Raw genomic sequence first — 18,374 nt, 5'->3', positions numbered from 1 at the left:
TCCCCAGAGGAGCCAAAGTGCACTGATGGTGGATGGTGGCAGCATGCCAAATCTTCTAGCTGTACTGCTGTTGTTGAAGAGAGCTGAGTGGAGCATGGGATAAGCAGGTAAATAAGTGGGCTATTTAAATAGCAACAGGAAGCTGAGCAGGAGAGAGGGGATTAGAAGCCATGCAGGTTGCTATGGACAGTGGTCTCTCTCTCTGGACCAGAGAAAGAGACTAACTGGGCCCAGAGACTTTATGGACTAAGTGTGGGGACTCTGAACCAGTCTTGAGATAAGGATCATCTGAACTGCTGTTATAACTGCTCCTTCTCTGAGACATTCCTGAAGAGTAAATACTTATTGTGTGAATTTGGTTTTGGCTTCCCCCTTGCTCGGATCCTCTGCAGCCATGCTATCCCCTACAGTCTTGTTCTGATGCCTTCCTTTAAGTGTCACTCACCTGAGGGCAGATCGTACTGCACTCTTTCTCAAGACATTCTGCAATATGAAGTCCTGTGACAGCATCTTTCATGTCAGTGCAGGTGCAATCTCTACAGCCTTCTTCCCAGGATTTCCCAGTGGGGTAGACAACATTGTGATGAACACAAACCTGTCAATGCAGTGAATGCGTCAATGCATACATGTAAGGGCACATGCCATTCACTCTGAAAGGCTGACTTTCTGTCTGCCCGTCTCTTCTGGGATTTACCAGATCTACCATAACTCTTACAGAGTGTATTGGGCCCAGTGGAAATGCCTCAAGTCTTGAAAAGTTGTTTATTACAAAAACAAAAGAGTTGCTGAAATCCGATGGACCAGAGACTGCTTGACTCAATTCAGTGGAGTTAGCCAGGATTTGACTCAGTATATCTGAAAGAAGAGTTTGGTCTAATATTCAGAGATAATAAAATAATAAAACCTAGTATCATTATCCCCTTTTCACAGATGGGGAAACGGAGACACAGATCAGTGAAGTGTTGTGCTCAAGGTCACCCAGTAGGCCTGTGGCAAAGCTGTGAATAAAACCCAGGTCTCCTGTGTCTCAACTAGTGCTCTATCCATTAAGCCGTACTATCTCCAGATACTTAATGTAGCATAATAGTCTATACAAATAAAAAAACAGTTAGGGACAAATTCTATTGTAGTGTAACTGTATTAGAGTCAATGGCATTACTTCAGGGATGAATTTGGCTCATGTGAAGAACTACAGTGAAATCAGTGACAGGAAGCATCAGGCAGGGTCAAAATGCAGCTGCTCAAATGACCATGTAGATCTAATGTAGTCACAAGTATTTCAATTTAATATGGCAAATAGATTGTGTGCATATTTGAATAGCAACAAAAAGAAAGCTTGTAAAGAATGAAATTCTGAAATTTGTATCTGTACAGAACATAACCCATGAGCTTTTTCTATTACAGAAGCAAAGTAAAAACTTCAGAATGATCTCTGAAATTCATGCTGCCAGAATGACTTCAGAGCTGCTACATGTTAGCTGCATTTTCATCCTGAAAACCACGGAGTAACTGTAAACAGTTTAGTTTTGTTAATATTGCAAGAAATTATAACAATGTAACATGCATAGTGATGTGCCATTGTTCACTTTGCTTGCGTACAGTCTTATTACTAAAAGCCTTCATGTACTTGTCCGGCATTGCTTTGGGAGACTTGGCATTACCATGGAAAAACTGGACTGACTGCTTTGGAGCAGCCTCTCCTTGCAAGAAGGATATTTTCCTCTGTAAGACGGACAGTTCATTCCACTCACCTTGTCTGGAATGCAGTTAGTAGTTGTGCAGCCACAGTCATTGGTGACAGACGTAGATAAATACCCAGCTGGGCAGCTCACTGTAGAGTTGGTACAACTGCAGGTGCACTCATATTCATCACAACACTGGGTCTTCTTAACAGTCAGCTCTCGATGTGGAGGGCAGGAAGGAATGTGCTCCAGCTTGCATTCCTCTTGCTTGCAAGCTATCAAATAATTAGGTATCACACGGAGCACAGGACGTTACAGAATGATATAATAGAAACCACAAGTGTAGTTTCTCTTAAAGCAAGCCTCTGATATGGCATTGAGATCCACTAGGGATTGATTTCAATAAGTCACACAGGTGTAGAAGTCCCAACTAGCAGATCCTATTGCAAGTTCAGGACCAATCTTTTTATTCCTTCAGAAACACCTTCCTTCATTTATTACGCAGTAAAAAGTATTTGTAATGTTAGTAAGCTCTTGATCAGAGCCCCTGCAACTCTTAACATTGCTCTGTTCTATAGTTTATAGTGCATTCTCAGAAAGAGAAAGTAATGGAATGTTTCCAGTTTGTAAGATTGCTACGGGTCCTATGGATCTAAATTGGTGTTTTCCAGACCGTCAGGCACTTATATTTGTTTCTTTGTTCAACCTCATTGCTCAAATATTGTTTAATGTTTAAAAGATACTTTACCACAACCGTAAGTTGGTCTACATTCTCCAGGGTTTGTCAATACAGGCTGAAGACCATCTTCACAAACAGGTACAGCAGGCAGATCACAGGTAACTAAATCACATACTAAGACAAAAAAAATGAGGCAGTGTATCAGTTGGTACTTAGCTAGTTAGTAATCAAGAAAGACACCTCATTTTAAGATTTCCATGTACTTCATTGCTTCTCAGCTAGAAATGATTTAGGGAACAATTCCTGTTTGGTTTTAGGTGCATTAAAGTTCTAACATTGTGTTTCACAAGTGTAGATTGTGTAGATTAGATAAACAATAGCTACTGAAAAAATGAAATAACCATTCTAAAGTCACTGAGACAAATTGTCCCCTGCCCCCCTCCATGTACACACACACACACACACACAAAACAAGGAAACTGTGTAGAGATTCATGCAGTTTTTTGTCCTCATGTGGGTTTTTCCCCACAAAGAGGTGAATATGGCCCTCAAGTGCTTTGAAAAAGACTATCTTAATCAATACTTGATCTAACTGAAAATGCCAATCGTAAGTTTGAAAAGTAGCTAGTAAACAAAAAAAATTGAAACCTTGACATCATTATAAACTATTGCTCTCCCGTTATCTGCAACCTACCACATTCATACTTTGGACAACACTGATCAGAATCCTGGCGTAGTCTGGAAACTTCACAGGGACCACAAACTGCAGCTAGAGTGAGGGGGGGAAAAACACAATTGTAAACCACACTTAGATACAAATAAGCAAAGTAGACATTAAAAAAATATATATAGAGAGAGAGATTTAATAATAGTTTACGTTTGGCAGTAGGGCAAGGTTGGATAGTGCAGTTTATTATCCTATTCTCAAGACACATGCAGATCTTGCAGGGCTCGTTGGAAGGAATCCATGTTTCTGTGTGCTGCATAAAAATAACAGGTTGTAAGAGAGAAAGGAAATCTTCTGATCATTGGTATGCAAACTGCTGGAGGGAAAGTGAACTAATCTGGAAAACCAGAAGACTACATATGGGACTATTTTGCTTCTTCTGATAACTATGAGAATCCAGAGAACTACACAATTTAGAAATTAGGTTATACTGAGATTTAGCAAAGGATGCAAAAAATGCATCAATACAGTGAGAAATGACCATTGTTTTAGGCATGCATAATGTTCAGACTTCATGAGTACAATTGCAAACTACTGTAAATAATACAACACAATGGTGGTATTATACACACTAAGACTGGAGTACTGGAGTAATAAGAGAAAAAATGATATGTTGGAAGTATATAGAACTAGCAGCCTTTTCAGATTATTAGTATTTAAGCATATCAGAAATAAAGAAACAAAAGCCTATTTTAAGCTGAGAATGTTTCAGAATAACATATTAGAATTCCCACTGCATTGGACTCTGGACAGAGGCTAAATTAATACCAAATCAGATACTGTAATTCCTTTGGAATATTCCTTAAAGGTAATCAATGCATAGAGAAATTGATAGTAATGTGCATGATTGTCCCTCAATGCTGGCTATCATTGATAAGAGGGAAAAGTTGGAAAGTGGACATGTTGGTCCTTGAGTTCACAGACAGGTAAAAATAACTGTTTACATTTAACATTCAAGCAAGGAGGCAGGTAGTGGAGAGATGCTTTATGGATTATTTAAGTACATTTGTATAATCAAATCATGCTTTGAATGAGAGCCTAGGGTGTAATACCATGGAGGAGAGAATATTGTCCAGAAAAAAACTTTAGGGAACTTTCTTGATAAAAGTGTGGTGTGATCCTTACTAATGCAAGAAGAAGGGTGATGTCTAGGCTGACCACCACTTAGCCCTGGAGATGCTGTATGTACTATAAGCATTATATGAGTCAAAAAGGTCTTTTAGACTGAATTAAATGAGGAGGTTAATAGTGGGACTATAAGAAAAGCAGCAGCACATTGAAGTAAACTGCTAGAAAGAGCTAGCAGCCTATAAAACAAAGGAAGTGAGGCTAGTGAGTGGTCAGTCTGTGGGGAATCTGTCTCAGTAGAGGAAAGTTTGCATAGTTAAGTTGCCAATAAACAGCATTATCCCAGGGATTTGGAAGCACTGCATTTATATTATCTGACCATTTCATAGAACATGATTAGAGTTCTCTGCAGGTGGACTAAAGAGGATGTCGTGTTATTTCTTGTATCTTTTGAACACCAGCAAACAGTGAAACACTGAAGCACTTGAACATTTCAAGACACAATAAGATGATCACACATCTGCTCTCACAAATACTTTCATCCTCAGTGCTATGGAAAGGCTTTTCTTCAACATATCAGTAAGAGCCTCTCTGTAAACCAAAAGCTGGGTTAAAGCAATCAGTTGTTAGACACACCTCACATATGCACTTCCTGTAGCTCTGCTCTGCTCTATGGCCATACCCCTTTGCCATGGTCCCACCCTTCCTTGGAAAAATTGTGACAGAGGCCACTCATATAAGGACTGTTCACTGATCTGGTAGGGAAACCTTCCACCACTCCTCCTTGGACAGACAGAAGGCTCCCTTGTTCCTGTATTACTACACTCCACCGTCAGGTGGGCTGGGGTTTCTCCCAGAGGAGGGAGGACTCAGCCTCCAATAAACTGATCAGATGACCCTCTCTGTGTGGAGTCGTTGAAGGACACTGCAGCAACAGAGCCATGCTGGGGTGTCAGTAACAAAGGCCCTTCATACACAGAGCCCACTGCTGGGATTGTGTTGATGGAGCTGCCCAAAGCAGAAGATTTCAGAGTTAACACCCCATGAGATGCCTGTGACATTTTATACCTTTTAAGGCTACTCTTTCAGGTTCTCTGCAGACACAGGCGGATATCACTGCATCTGTTACACTCAAGTTTTTCTAGAAACATTTATTGTAAATGAAAACAGATTCTGACAACAATATGTGACTGAGGAGCCAGGACCCTGCGCATGGGCTTATATTGCTTGTGCCTTAATCTGCACCTGTCCTATACTTCCCTTACAGAAATACTGTGGTGACAGCACTAGAGTCCTTGAGATCAGTGGGAGCTGTGCACAGTCTAGAGTTTAAACAAAAAGCTTTAGGATAGCAATGGTACACAGTGCAAGAGAATCCATTTATCAGGCAGCTTTCTCTCTTCAGAGTTAGAATCAAAATGTATTCTGCTCCATCGTTATTAGGTCACCTGTGTTAAGCAACTGGTATTTACCAGTCTGTTAAATGGTTAGGTAAATCCAGCTTCACTATTTAAAACACAGATTGATCAAAAACAAATTATGGCCAAATTTTCAGAGATACTGAGCACCCGTGACTCTTAACGCAGTTAATAGGAGCTGCAGATGCCTCTGAGAAATCTGGCCATTGATTTTGAGCTTGCCTTTTGCCCTTTTGTCTAAATAATTTCAAAACTTCATGTGGCTATTATGGACAGTAAATTAATTCTTTAATATAAATTCTGTATATGTGACTATCAAATCTACAAGAACTGTCATTGCTGGAATGAATGGATTACCTATTCTTACAGTAATACTTACACAATACCAGCAGGTGGCACTAATGGATAAACTATATTAATAAACAGGTGACACTTGTTACAAGCAGGGTTTTCCTACCACATTAAGCAGCCTGAGGGTCATAGATAACTGTTAATATATGCTAACATCAGTAGAATTTCTGCTGTAGACTGGCAACCAGTATGAATATTACATTGACAATGTGGTTTGTGTACTGCCTATTTTAATAAATCAAGTTTCAGAGTAGCAGCTGTGTTAGTCTGTATCTATAAAAGGAACAGGAGAACTTGTGGCACCTTAGAGACTAACAAATTTATTTGAGCATAAGCTTTCGTGCACTACAGCCCACTTCATCGGATGCATAGAATGGAACATAGAAGAAGAGTATATATGGCCTCTTCTCTGTATATATATATATACTCTTCTTACATGTTCCATTCTATGCATCCCGATGAAGTGGATTCTAGCCCACGAAAGCTTATGCTCAAATAAATTTGTTAGTCTCTAAGGTGTCACAAGTATTCCTGGTTTTTTTGGCCTTTTTTTTAATAAATCAAGTGCATCTTTCATCATTACTGAATCATTCATAACACCTGAGAGTTTGCTCTACAGTTTCACATTTTGTCATTATGAAAATTAATGTAAACAGTTCCTAATTTTAACAGAGCAATTGCTCATTCCAGAAATTTTATGCACAGATCATCAGGTCTTCCTTTTGTTTTAATCAATTGTAAATGTCTATAACATGCATTATTGCTGAAATATTAGTCTAATTTTTTTACCAGTGGATATCCATTAACAGAAATTTACTGTTATGACTGAAAAACAGGAAATCCATCTAACACACACAAACACACACACTCCAACCTGTAAAAGAGTGTGTCTGTTTCACTAAGCATGGTCCATAAAATAAGAACCAAGCCAGACCTCAAAATGAATTCAAACCAGAAGCAGACATGAACTGCAAGAAGAAAAGCCTGTCCTTGTTACATTCCCATGACAGAGCTGCAGATCTAAGAAGTCTGACTGACTTTTAGAGAAGATTCAGATATGGCACCTAAAAGTTTACATGCTTATTAAAACTGAACATGGACTCAGAACCTTCCTGAGTCTTGCCCGTATCTATAGAGTTATATGCTCCACTCCCAGAATCTGCATGGAAAGGAGCAAAACTTCTCCCTTCCTCAGTGCTGCACAGTGAAACCAGGCATGCACACATGCACAGGAAACAACAACTTTATGGGTCTCCGTGTAAGCTGGGGGGAAGCACAGAGCTTGGGAGCAGCTGCTATATAAGTGGCATGGCCCTAGGACAATCCACCTCAGAGCGCATGGCATATTGCTGCGTATGTTAACAGTGAAGCATTCACTTCTCTTTCATGGACTTTGCTCCTCTCCCAGGGTGAAGCAGTGCTCAGACCCCATGTGGAAAATGGGACCAAAATGGTTCACTATGCTGCTAGTGGTGGGAAAAGACCTGAAGAGAGCATACAGGGACAGGCACTCCATGTGTCAGACAAAGAACTGCTGGTAGGGGCCATCTGTTATCATGGGTCTCCAGTTTGTATGGTTTTGGGACTATACAAGTAATACATCCCTTTCTGTGCTTGTCAGAGATCCCATCCTGCACTTACCTGAGGAGAGTAGATTTTCAGTGGGACAGAACCCATGGATTTATTAAAAGAAACGTTCCTTTTCTGTCCGTTTTTGAGTGGAAGGGGACATAGCCTGAGATTGGACCAGGCTATCCTTGTCACTCTTGTGCTAACTGCTGAAAAAGTTTCAGGGTTGGTCCACACTACCACCTTACGTTGGTGGAGTTATGTTGCTCAGGGGCGTGGATTTTGAGCAATGTGGTTAATAACCTCTGGTGTAGCCAGTGCTATGTTGATGGGAGGGCTTCTCCCATCGACATAGTTACTGCCTTTTGGAGAGCTGGAGTGCCGATGCCAGAAGGAAAAGATCTTCCATCAGCGTAGTTCCAACACTTATGACTGTAAGTGTAGACTAGCCCTTGCAAACCTTCCCAGTGCCTTGGCATGGAAGTAAGATACACTCACAGCATAAGGAACCCCGGGACTCTACTTTTATGTTTAAACTTGTGTTTATTGGTAAAAGCCTGCTGGAGAGAAATAGATCTCATAGTAAATACCCAGTTATGCCATTCCCCGCTCCCCTCATCCTCCCCCGTGCTTCTTCCACATAAATTTGTCATGCGTTTCCTGGCCTCAACAGCCCCAGCTGTGAATTTAATGTTGAGCCTAGTCAATTTCACACTGGGGGAGCTGCATGGGGCAGACAGCCGGCCAGCCATGAAGAAGCAGACTGAAAAAATGTCTGAAGGGAAAAATAGACAGACTTATCAGATGTAGATTCATTTGGCAAAACACACACCCTGACAACTCTGCAGATAAGCAGTAACAAGACAGCTACCTGATGGTGTGTTCCATCTTCAGCAACGCACTCTGTGCAGACTTCTTCATCAACACAATAACTATTTAAAGTCACCTGTCCGGGTGGACAGAAGCAGCCTTCTATGGGATAGTCCTTGCAGACACTGATGCTGGTGCTGTTCTCGCAGTGCTTTGTGCAGCTTGTTCGACAGTGATCATATATCAAAGAGTTGGGGCAATTCATAGCTGTAAGAAGACAGGCAAGAACACTTCAGAAGAGATGTGAAACTCAAAGCCATGATTTCACTTATAGTTTTCTCCAACACTTTTTCAACCTGATTGCCTTTGAGGATAAATTGATTATAGCCTCCATCGTGGTCAACATTTTTCAAAATAAATTTGTAAAGCAAACAGAAAACGCTGATGTCTTTGACGCAGGGTTTGATAAAGGGTTTAGAAAAGGTTAAAATAACTGGGTACGTTTAGTTTCAAGAAACAAAGACTGTGGGGATCTGATAACAGTCTTCAAATATGTTAAGGGCTGTGATAAAGAAGACAGGATCAACTGTTCTCCACATCCACCAAGAGTAGGCCAAGAAGTAATTGACTCAATCTGCAGCATAGGAGATTTAGGTTAGATACTATGAAAAACTTTCTAACTATAAGGATAATTAAATATTGTAATAGGTTAGTAGGTTGTGGAATTGCCATCACTGGAGGTTTTTAAAAACAGGTTGGACAAACTCCTGTCAGGGATGGTTTAGGTTTACTTGGTCCTGCCGCAGCACAAGAGGATGGACTAGACTAGTAATTCTCAAAGTTGAGCTGCCGCTTGTTCAGGGAAAGCCCTGGAAGTCTGGGCCGGTTTGTTTACCTGCCGCGTCCACAGATTTGGCCGATCGCAGCTCCCACTGGCCACGGTTCGCTGCTCCAGGCCAATGGGGGCTGTGGGAAGAGGTGCGGGCTGAGGGACGTGCTGGCCGCCCTTCTGCAGCAGTGAACCATGGCCAGTGGGAGCTGCGATCGGCTAAACCTGCAGATGCAGCAGGTAAACAAACTGGCCCGGACCGCCAGGGGCTTTCCCTGAACAAGTGGAGGACTGGCTTTGAGAAGCACTGGACTAGATAACCCCTTGAGGTCCCACCCAGCCCTACATTTCTATGATTATAATGGCTCCGTCTGGCTTTATAATATATGTCAAACAATTGTTGGCCTAAATTCTGTCCTGATTTATAACCCATGCAGAACCACTGGGCCAGATGCTCAACTGGTGTAAAATGGAATAACTCAATTGACTTCAGCAGAGAGAAGCTTATTTACACCAGCTGAGCATCTGGCCCATTTATTTCCAGGGGTGTAAGGCAAGGTAGAATTTGGGACCACCATTGCATTTATTAACGCAGCAGTGTTTACACAGTGTGATCAGGAGATCTCCAAGAGGGAGACAGGCATTGTAGGAAGTGGTTTTGGTGATTTGAAATGAGGCAATATTCCCTAGAAACTAAAGAAAGGCCAATGATAGCATCTTTTGGAATTTCAAAATCAACCCCTAAAACTGGCATCCTTTGGACCCCAGTCCTATTCATGGAGAGGGTTTCAGAACTGCATTCCCTCCTCTCCGAGCCAATGAACAAAACTTACATTGAGAGGTTCATGCTGTTGAAGATGCCAACTTTCAAATGAGACATAAAATTCAGGTTCAGTCCCCTTGTCAATATTGAAGATCCTGTGGCACTTTTCATAAGAGAGTAGGGTGTTGTTAATGTCAATGGATGCTTTTCCACTGACTTCATCGAGTTTGGATCAGGCCTACAAAGACTTCTCTGTACAAATCTATATGCATCTATCTTAGGGTTTTATGTTGCTGCTCATTGTATCTGATCACCTTCTATGTTCATTCAATAACAATAGTGAAGTCCCTTGCAAACTTCATATACCATAGCACCTCCCTTTCCTCTCTTCTCCTCTTTGGTTGGCATTTGAGAAGCCAGTTGGGTTCAGGCAGCTCCTCTCTATTCCCTTCAGTAAACCAAATTCTTGACTCAAGGATGTGCTTCCAAGAAGTTCCCACACACACTTTCCCCCTTAAGATATGATAAATTCAGTGTTTGGGTATGTGTGATGCAGACAGGAGGGGCAAGGGTTTAAGGAAACTATGGTTTCCCCTCTCCCCATTTAAAAAAATGTTTTTGATCGTAACCAAGGAAGGAGACAGCACCACTTGGCAAAAGAAGTGAACAAGCTTATTTGAAATGCATTTGCTGGAAGTGTCTACAGAAAATAGATTAATAGATTCTAAAGCCAGAAGGGATGACTGTAATTCATCTAGTCTGACCTTCTGCATAACACAGGCCATAGAACTTCCTCAAAGTAATTGCTTTTGAACTACAGTATATCTTTAAAAAAAACATCCAATCTTGATTTAAAAGTTGCCAGTGATGGAGAATTCACCACAACCCTTGGTAATTTGTTCCAATGCTTAATTACTCTCACTGGTAAATATTTATGCCTCATTTCACATCTGAGTTAGTCTAGTTTCAGCTTCCAGCCTTTGGATCTTGTTATACCTTTGTCTGCCAGACTGAACAGTCTAATATCAAAATTTTTGAGTTGGTAACAAAGGGAAGGGGGAATACTCCATCAAAAGCAGAAAAATCACTTCCAACGTCCCTTTACCTCAGTGGTGGAATTATAACCAGGAGATTCTAGGAACCCATGACTATCATCTAGCCCATTACAACCTCAGTACTGGCTGCTCCCCCAAGATTTTCAGATAACGCAGGCTCTGTTGTGGAACCTTTTGCTGGTGGTACTGTACCTATGAGCGTGGCATTAAAAACAAATGACTACCCACACACATACACCATCTCAATCCAGCACTCCTCAACAGCTGGATGTTTCAGTATCTACACACCTCTAATGCTGAATAATTTTATGTCCTAAAGAGAGAAATAATCATTTTAAACTCTCTAAATAAAATGAACAGCAGAGGTCAAAAACAAATAGTTAGGAGACCAGTTCTTCTGCCAGATTAGCCTTCACCATTCCATGTGAAATCTAATTTGAGTTCCAGTTTCTCTGATGCTGTCATCATTATTCCATGCAATCTATTCATTGATATTGTAGACTCAGCTTGCACAGGCTGTGTTAAAAAGGCAGCTTCCTTCCAAGGAGAGAAAAGAATAGTCAATATCAGTTCCTGTAAATCTATGTAATATGCAACAAATTTTGAAGGGTCTTACCAGAAGATTTAAGTAGTGACAAATGCTGCAGCTGGTCAATCTTTCTTTGAATTACTCTAGCTATTATTAATAACTATTGTTACTAGGGAATAGCATGTGTGTGTGAGAGATGAGCTTCTGGGACTATGTTTCTGACCCCAGAAAAATAAGACATTTTAAATTCCCAAGTAAAAAGTTAAAGATGATATTCTATATTAGGTTCTGCTTTTTCCACAGAGATCCTCTGGAACAGAGACAGAATCATAGAACTGGAAGGGACCTCGAGAGGTCATCTTGTCCAGTCAATGCACTCAAAACAGGACTAAGTATTCTCTAGACCATCCCTGACAGGTGTTTGTCTAACCTGCCCTTAAAAACCTCCAATGACAAGGATTCCACAACCTCCCTAGGCAATTTATTCCAGTACTTAACCACCCTGACAGTTAAGTAGTTTTTTCTAATGTCCAACCTAAACCTCCCTTACTGAAATTTAAACCCATTGCTTCTTCATCTTCCATTGTAATCAGTAGGGTTCTCACAACCTCACCCTTAGTTACCAGTCAGGGCCCTTAGTTATTATTCAGCGAAAGCCAGTTCAAAGATGGAGCAGAGATGATGGGATCATCTCTATGAATTTGTGAACCTGGGTGTTTTGTGATTCTATGGTAAGTCCACATTTTCCTTTATAAACAAAAATATTATACTTTGTTTTGCTGATGGACCTCTCCAATAGCATGAGCACATCAATATTTCAATGACCAGTAAATATCACATTGCAGAGGGGCTGCAAATCCTTGCAGCTGTAGCACAGTAGTAAGTGTGAATCTGATACACTTAGTTACAACCAAGTAGATTTTATTTTGTTTAGACTAGGACCACTGCTTAGTAGTGCACAAAATAGGAAAAAGGGAGCAAATAGCCTATCTCCTTCCCCCTCAAATCCTTTGCACAGTAACCAGGTGCAATCTTAGTCCTTGCACTTCTGATTGAGACATCTGTCAATGAGACTGGCACTAGAAAACCCTTAGGGGATGGAGAGCAGTGAAGGTGGTGCTCTGACCAGCTCTTTCCATGCCAGCTACTTGAAGTGGGACAGTGCAGATAAGTAGAGCACCCCACCCCACCCTGTGTTCTCCCAGCTTTTATGCACAACTCAGGCACTGTATCTTCCACAGCCCCATTTCCTACTCATGCAGTGACAAAGCTCCAAAGCAACCCTGAATCATGAACTAGAAAGAAGGCTTGTGCTGTCTAGGGCAGAAGTATCTGGCAAACAAGAATAAAAATAGGTGTCATATTAAACTTTCTCCAGCATCAATGAAATTGCTTTAATTCCTCCCTTAAACTGGTCTTGGCTTGCTGTAAACCTGAAGGGTAAAAGAGAGCTGTTAAGGAAAGGTTTAACATTAGTCATGTCAAAATGTTACCTAGAGCAAGTCTGATTCTTAAAAAAATCTTCCAGGAATTTGGAAAGAAAACATGACTTTCCCTCTTGAATGAAACTCAGTGGACAGGGCTGAAATGACAGCAGGATCTAAGGGAAAACATCTGCCCTGGCAGACCGAATAGAGATGCAAGGATCTCAGATGATTTCTGTAGTAAAATAATCCCATACATCTAAATTTGTAAATACTTCTCATTCCATATGGAAACCAGTGGACAAAGGCAGACTGGGAACTCCTGCCCCTCCTCCAAAGACCTTCCCCGTGAGCATGGCCATAAGAAGGGAGACGTGGGACTATCTTCCTTCCCTCTTTCTCTTTGTGGGACCTTGGTCACTACTGCATCAGAGTGCCTCACAATCAGTAATAGAGTCTGTCCACACAACATCCCTGTGATGGTAAAAGAGTATTATCCCTATTTTAGAGATGGGGACCCGAGACACTGGATAGATTACCTGACTTCCCAAGATCTCACAGGATACCAGTGAGTCAGGAACTGAAACCTGGTCTCTTAAATCATAGGCCTCGTCTTCAGTTCATGTTTATACGTCATGCTCAGCCCTGGTTTTTCTCTTGAACACAGTTTGCATTCAGACATCTCTATCAGTGCCACACAGAGGCAGTCATCATACTCTGAGCTGTAGGGCACTCTGAGTTGCTTTTAATGTGTGTTGCTACCACAAGGTTAATGCAGTGAAAACGTGTAGCCACAGGCACCTACAACAAATTAGATACAGTTCTCCAGTCCCTTCCCATAAAGCCCAGTGGGCACCCATTCCTGTGTACTATCTTGTCATCTACCTGTGCTCTGACCTCTGACTGAGAGTGATCTACCTGCATATTCCTCTGCTCAATATCCATAGTCCCACTCTGCTTGCAGTGTCTCCAGCTTCACTCATCTCCAGTGTTTGCAACAGTAGAATAATGGCCCTAAAAGGAGCCCATATGTCGGCATGCAGCCACCTGGCCACATGCATCTTGGTGCAGCTTTGGGCCACAGTGAGGAAAGCCCACCTGACACTACAAAGAAGAATATGGAACTGTACAATGGTATATCTCAACAGCTAGAGGAAGAACATGGGATCAAACAATCAGACAGCAGTGCAGAGATGAGATAAAGGGGTTCAAGGTAAGGTTCCAGGAGACCAAGAATAAGACAACCTGCCCCCTTTACAATAAACTGAACGGTGCCCTGAGCAGTCCAGAATCCTATCCACTAGACCATCCTTCTTTCTTGAGTCAAAAGGAGTATAGGACCAGCTACGGAGTGGCCAGCCTTTAAAGGTGAGGGGCTCAGGCCACATATTTGTCCCTTCCCAAGAAGACAACCAAATATTAGAGATGGATGGGGCAGAGAAAGAGCAAACCCCTGGGAATGGTCCCTCTAAGTAAAGACTGAGTCACTTTTTATAGGTCACTTTTATAAGGAAGTGGCTGCCTGTGCTGTATCTGTTCCATGTATATTAAATGATCCAGGGCTATTAATGCAGCACTTGTCACCAGCAATTATTATTAAAAAGGGTGTCCCCCCCAATGTTACAGTAATATTGCCAAACAGAACTGTGAATCACTACTGTGTGCCCCGCAGTTCCCAAGTGCTTGCCAGCTTCTCCTGCTTGCAGCTGCTGAATTAAATTGCAACAGAAAATTACAGTTAGCACTGATGTCATAAAATAAACAGGTTCACTCTCCAGGATCATTGTTTTGTTCTGTGCCTGTACAGTGTCTAGCAAAATTGGGTGTTGGTCTGTGAATAGGGCTCTGAGGCACCACAGTAATACAAATAATAAATAATAATAATAATTAATAACATCTACCATAGTGATGCAGCCAAATTAAAGCAAGGAAGGGAACAAAGGCAGAAGATACAGGAGAAGGAACAACAACAAGAAATCCCCAACTTCCTCAAGGGAATGCAGGAAAATAATCAGAAACAGATGTGGATCTTTATGTTGCACTGATCATTCCTTCTGTTACGTGCTGAGATACTGCAGTAATGAGCAGGGTATAAATAAAGACTGATAGATAATAGATAAATTGACTGTGTTACTATCATATACATGATATACCCTGCAAGGATTTCAAGTGAAGACACTTGATACCAAGTGAGGGCATTTATAATCTGTCCTTTTTTGTTCTTGAAAACAGGGAGGATAGAAAAAAAGGGGAAGGGGAGATTTCAATCCTGCAGGAAACTCCAATATTTTAACATTTGTTTTCATCCTAAATTGGGATGAAATGTAGAAATATCAAAACATTCTATGGAACAAAAAATTCAGAACAATTTTGATTCAGAAATGTGGAAAAGTTTTCAGCTGAAATGAAATATTTTGATTCAGGTCTAGTTGACAGTAGGTTCTTCATTCTCCCGAGCCACCACAATGCCTCATGGGAGTTTTAGTTCTAGGCTTCTCATATCCCCATTCACCCCCATGGGGAAGTCTCTCAGGATACACTGTCGTATCTTTCTGTGGGAGTCAAATGGCACACTGCGGTGGCTCAGCCACAGAGAGTGATCATGGAGAGTAGGGTCAATAAAAGAAAATAGGCACATGCGGAATCCAGAATTTCAACTCCCAGAGGCTTTGCGGTGATTCAGGAGGACACAGATTAATGCCAACCCAAAGCAAAATATTTCATTTCAATTTTTCTGACAGAAAATTCTGCCAAAACCACTTCTCCTCTGGAAAATTTCAATTCTGACAAAACCTCATTTTTCAACAGGAATATTTAATTTGATTTTTTTTTCAAATATCCCTAGTTGCAAGCTATTTAATTACTAGGATATGTGCAAGACAATCTAACAATGGTACTATCTTTGCAGTGTTTCCAAAAGTGAATATCTCACAGCAACCATATCCATTGAAACCAGTGCCAGAAACCTTGCTGCACTGATTCCTTCCCTTTTCAGTCCTCAGTGACTGCCAAACTGGACCATTATTTTAGGGTTTGGTGGTTCTTTATTTCTCCATTGCTGCATTACAGATTACACTGCACCTCTGAGAACTGGAGAAGAGTAGAAGAGTTGCGTTTAGAAACAAGTATTTAATACCCACCACAGAAGGTGCCTTCAGATATCACTTACATATACACAGCTAGATGAATAACAAGAAATGGAGTGACAGAGAGCTGTCCAGACCCAAAGGCAGCCAAATACACAAAACTAGAAGTTTGGATTTTTAGCCCAATTACAATATAGATCTGGATTTCAACCAAAACTGTAAAAAATGTCATGAGAACTACTTTTACACTAGAAACCCCCTGTGGAAATCTGGGGGTGGGTCAGATCTGGTAGCACCCAGAGGGGGCCTGCTTATAACCCTGAAGAGTTCAAGGTAGGGGGAAATGGAAGACTAGGGGGCCCTTCCCAAAAGGCAGCACGGGTGGTGTTTGTCCCAGGGCAGGTGGAGCGAACGAGAGGTGAAGCTGAGGAAGAGGACCAGTTTACACTTCTGAAGCCCACAGAGTCACAGTCCTTTTCCAGGTCTGGCTCCAATGGAAGATGGATCCTGAATATGCAATATGGACTGAAACATTCACAGAGCTCATGGACATTAGACCTACAGTACTGGTTCAAATCCATTCCTGGAAATAACTAGCCAGCCTAAGATTATTATTGTTTTTTAAAAGACACAACTTTGCTTACAGACAGATCCTATTCAGAGATGACTAACTTTTCATAAGTAAAAGCACTGCTACTGTGTAAGATACACTTCTTGTAATATTGCTCATTTGCAACATGGATGCTCATAGGCTAGGTCAACAGACGTATAAGCAATCAGATTTTCAGATAACTAAGCTTCCCTTTCACCCAAAGATGATGAAAGTCTCCATGATCTTTGCATTAAACCATATACTAATTCTACTGCACTCTTCAGCAAATACCTAACAAAATGGGTAAGCACGTTAAAGCATGTTCTGTACCCTGTGCCCTGAAGTTATACAGCCAGTACAGCTTACTGTGGGCTAGACGGTGGGCTGCTTAAGTGCAGCTGTGCTCAGTGTGGGGCGTGTACAAGGAGTCTTTGTATTCGCATACCAGGGTCAGCTACAGTTCTAGTCCATGCATTCCCATGAACACAAGAACTGTTTCCTACCAATGCCCCCATATCCCAAAGAGGGCAGGGAGAGGGAGAAGGATGTTGGAGTATGGCTATGCCCCTACTGAATTGACCAGTGGTGCTGGGCCGGCATGGAATGGAGAGCGTGCTACACCCTCTTAAGGGATGTTGCAAGTAGACATATTCACCCTGCGCAGCTGGGAGCTCAGGGAAGACTTGTGCTGCTGAAGTGTTGCCATTCTGCATTGCCTCAGTATGGGCTGGTGTCTAATTTAGCCCTGTATAAATAGCTTGGATTCACTGAAAAAAATCTTATCTATTGCAGTGCCATTGTTTATAGGTTTGTAATGTTATATAATGATTAAGCTATGCTGTCTATTGAATTGTTAATGTATTCTGCACAATGTCCCAGTAATCAACAATTTATTTTTGGCAGCTATACACATGCACCTGTTATTAAAAAAAAAAAAAAAGAAGAAGAAGAAAAGAAGAAGAAGATGCCATTGTTAAGACACCAATGACTGTTTTATGTAATTAGTAGCTAAACTGGGGAGTTCTTTGGGTGTCCTGCTAAAGTGCATCATAAGCTGGGAATTTGAGGAATGCAGAGAGGTTATTAAGAAGCCTCTTTGGCATTCTACCTTGAATGCTGCAATTTGGAAAGTCTGGTTGAAGTCTTAAATCTAAGCAATGACAGTCTATCTTCTCTCTCCATTTTCTAGGATTATATGCCATATAGAATGTTTGGAGTGTGTTGTTTCTTAAAAGATTTATCTATATCAATAATGTTCTCCAAAACTTGCTTTGAAAGAGATGTAAGACATTAACTCAAGGATCAGGCCAAATTCACCTTCCTCTTTTTTTCTTCAATGTTCCACTCAATTTGGACCTTAAACATGAAGAAAAACAATCCATATGATTCCTCTTATAGTGCCGTGCAACGTGGATACTGGATGGACAGCACTTCTGTTACATCAAGTCCTTAGGGGGTTGGTTCTCAACCTGTGGGATGGAGAGTGACTATGGAATGGGAAGGCAAAAATCAAGATAAAGGGCAAAAGTATAAAAACTGAGGGAAACCATATAGAAAATGCACAGAAAAGGGGGGGAAAAAAAGAGAGAATGAAGAGAAGAGGGGAAGATAATAAAGAGAGAAGCAGACACAGAGAACAAGAATGACTGGGACATGGTGACCACGCCAGGGCATTGCATAAGGGAATATATGGAGGGAAGGTAGTTCATGTTCATATCCATCATAAATAGAAGGCTTTAAACCAAAAAGATTGAGAAAGCCAGTGCCGTATCTGCATATCCTAGTACAGCGA

General features: G+C 41.3%; 1 protein-coding gene across 1 annotated transcript in view; it reads right to left on the bottom strand.

Annotated features, from left to right (window-relative positions):
- The window catches only part of VWF (von Willebrand factor), a 239,452-nt gene that overhangs the window by 43,101 nt on the left and 177,977 nt on the right, over positions 1 to 18,374 (bottom strand). Inside the window, exons 38-43 of the mRNA XM_032780579.2 lie at positions 8,366 to 8,571; positions 3,239 to 3,341; positions 3,056 to 3,130; positions 2,431 to 2,535; positions 1,752 to 1,957; positions 446 to 595 (exon numbers count right to left, since the gene is read on the bottom strand). Of these exons, the coding sequence (XP_032636470.1) occupies positions 446 to 595; positions 1,752 to 1,957; positions 2,431 to 2,535; positions 3,056 to 3,130; positions 3,239 to 3,341; positions 8,366 to 8,571 (845 nt within the window). The remainder of the gene's footprint in view (positions 1 to 445; positions 596 to 1,751; positions 1,958 to 2,430; positions 2,536 to 3,055; positions 3,131 to 3,238; positions 3,342 to 8,365; positions 8,572 to 18,374) is intronic.

This window comes from Chelonoidis abingdonii, chromosome 1 (genome assembly GCF_003597395.2).
Source record: "Chelonoidis abingdonii isolate Lonesome George chromosome 1, CheloAbing_2.0, whole genome shotgun sequence".
NCBI lineage: Eukaryota > Metazoa > Chordata > Testudines > Testudinidae > Chelonoidis > Chelonoidis abingdonii.
This window is presented reverse-complemented; position numbering and strand designations above follow the sequence as displayed.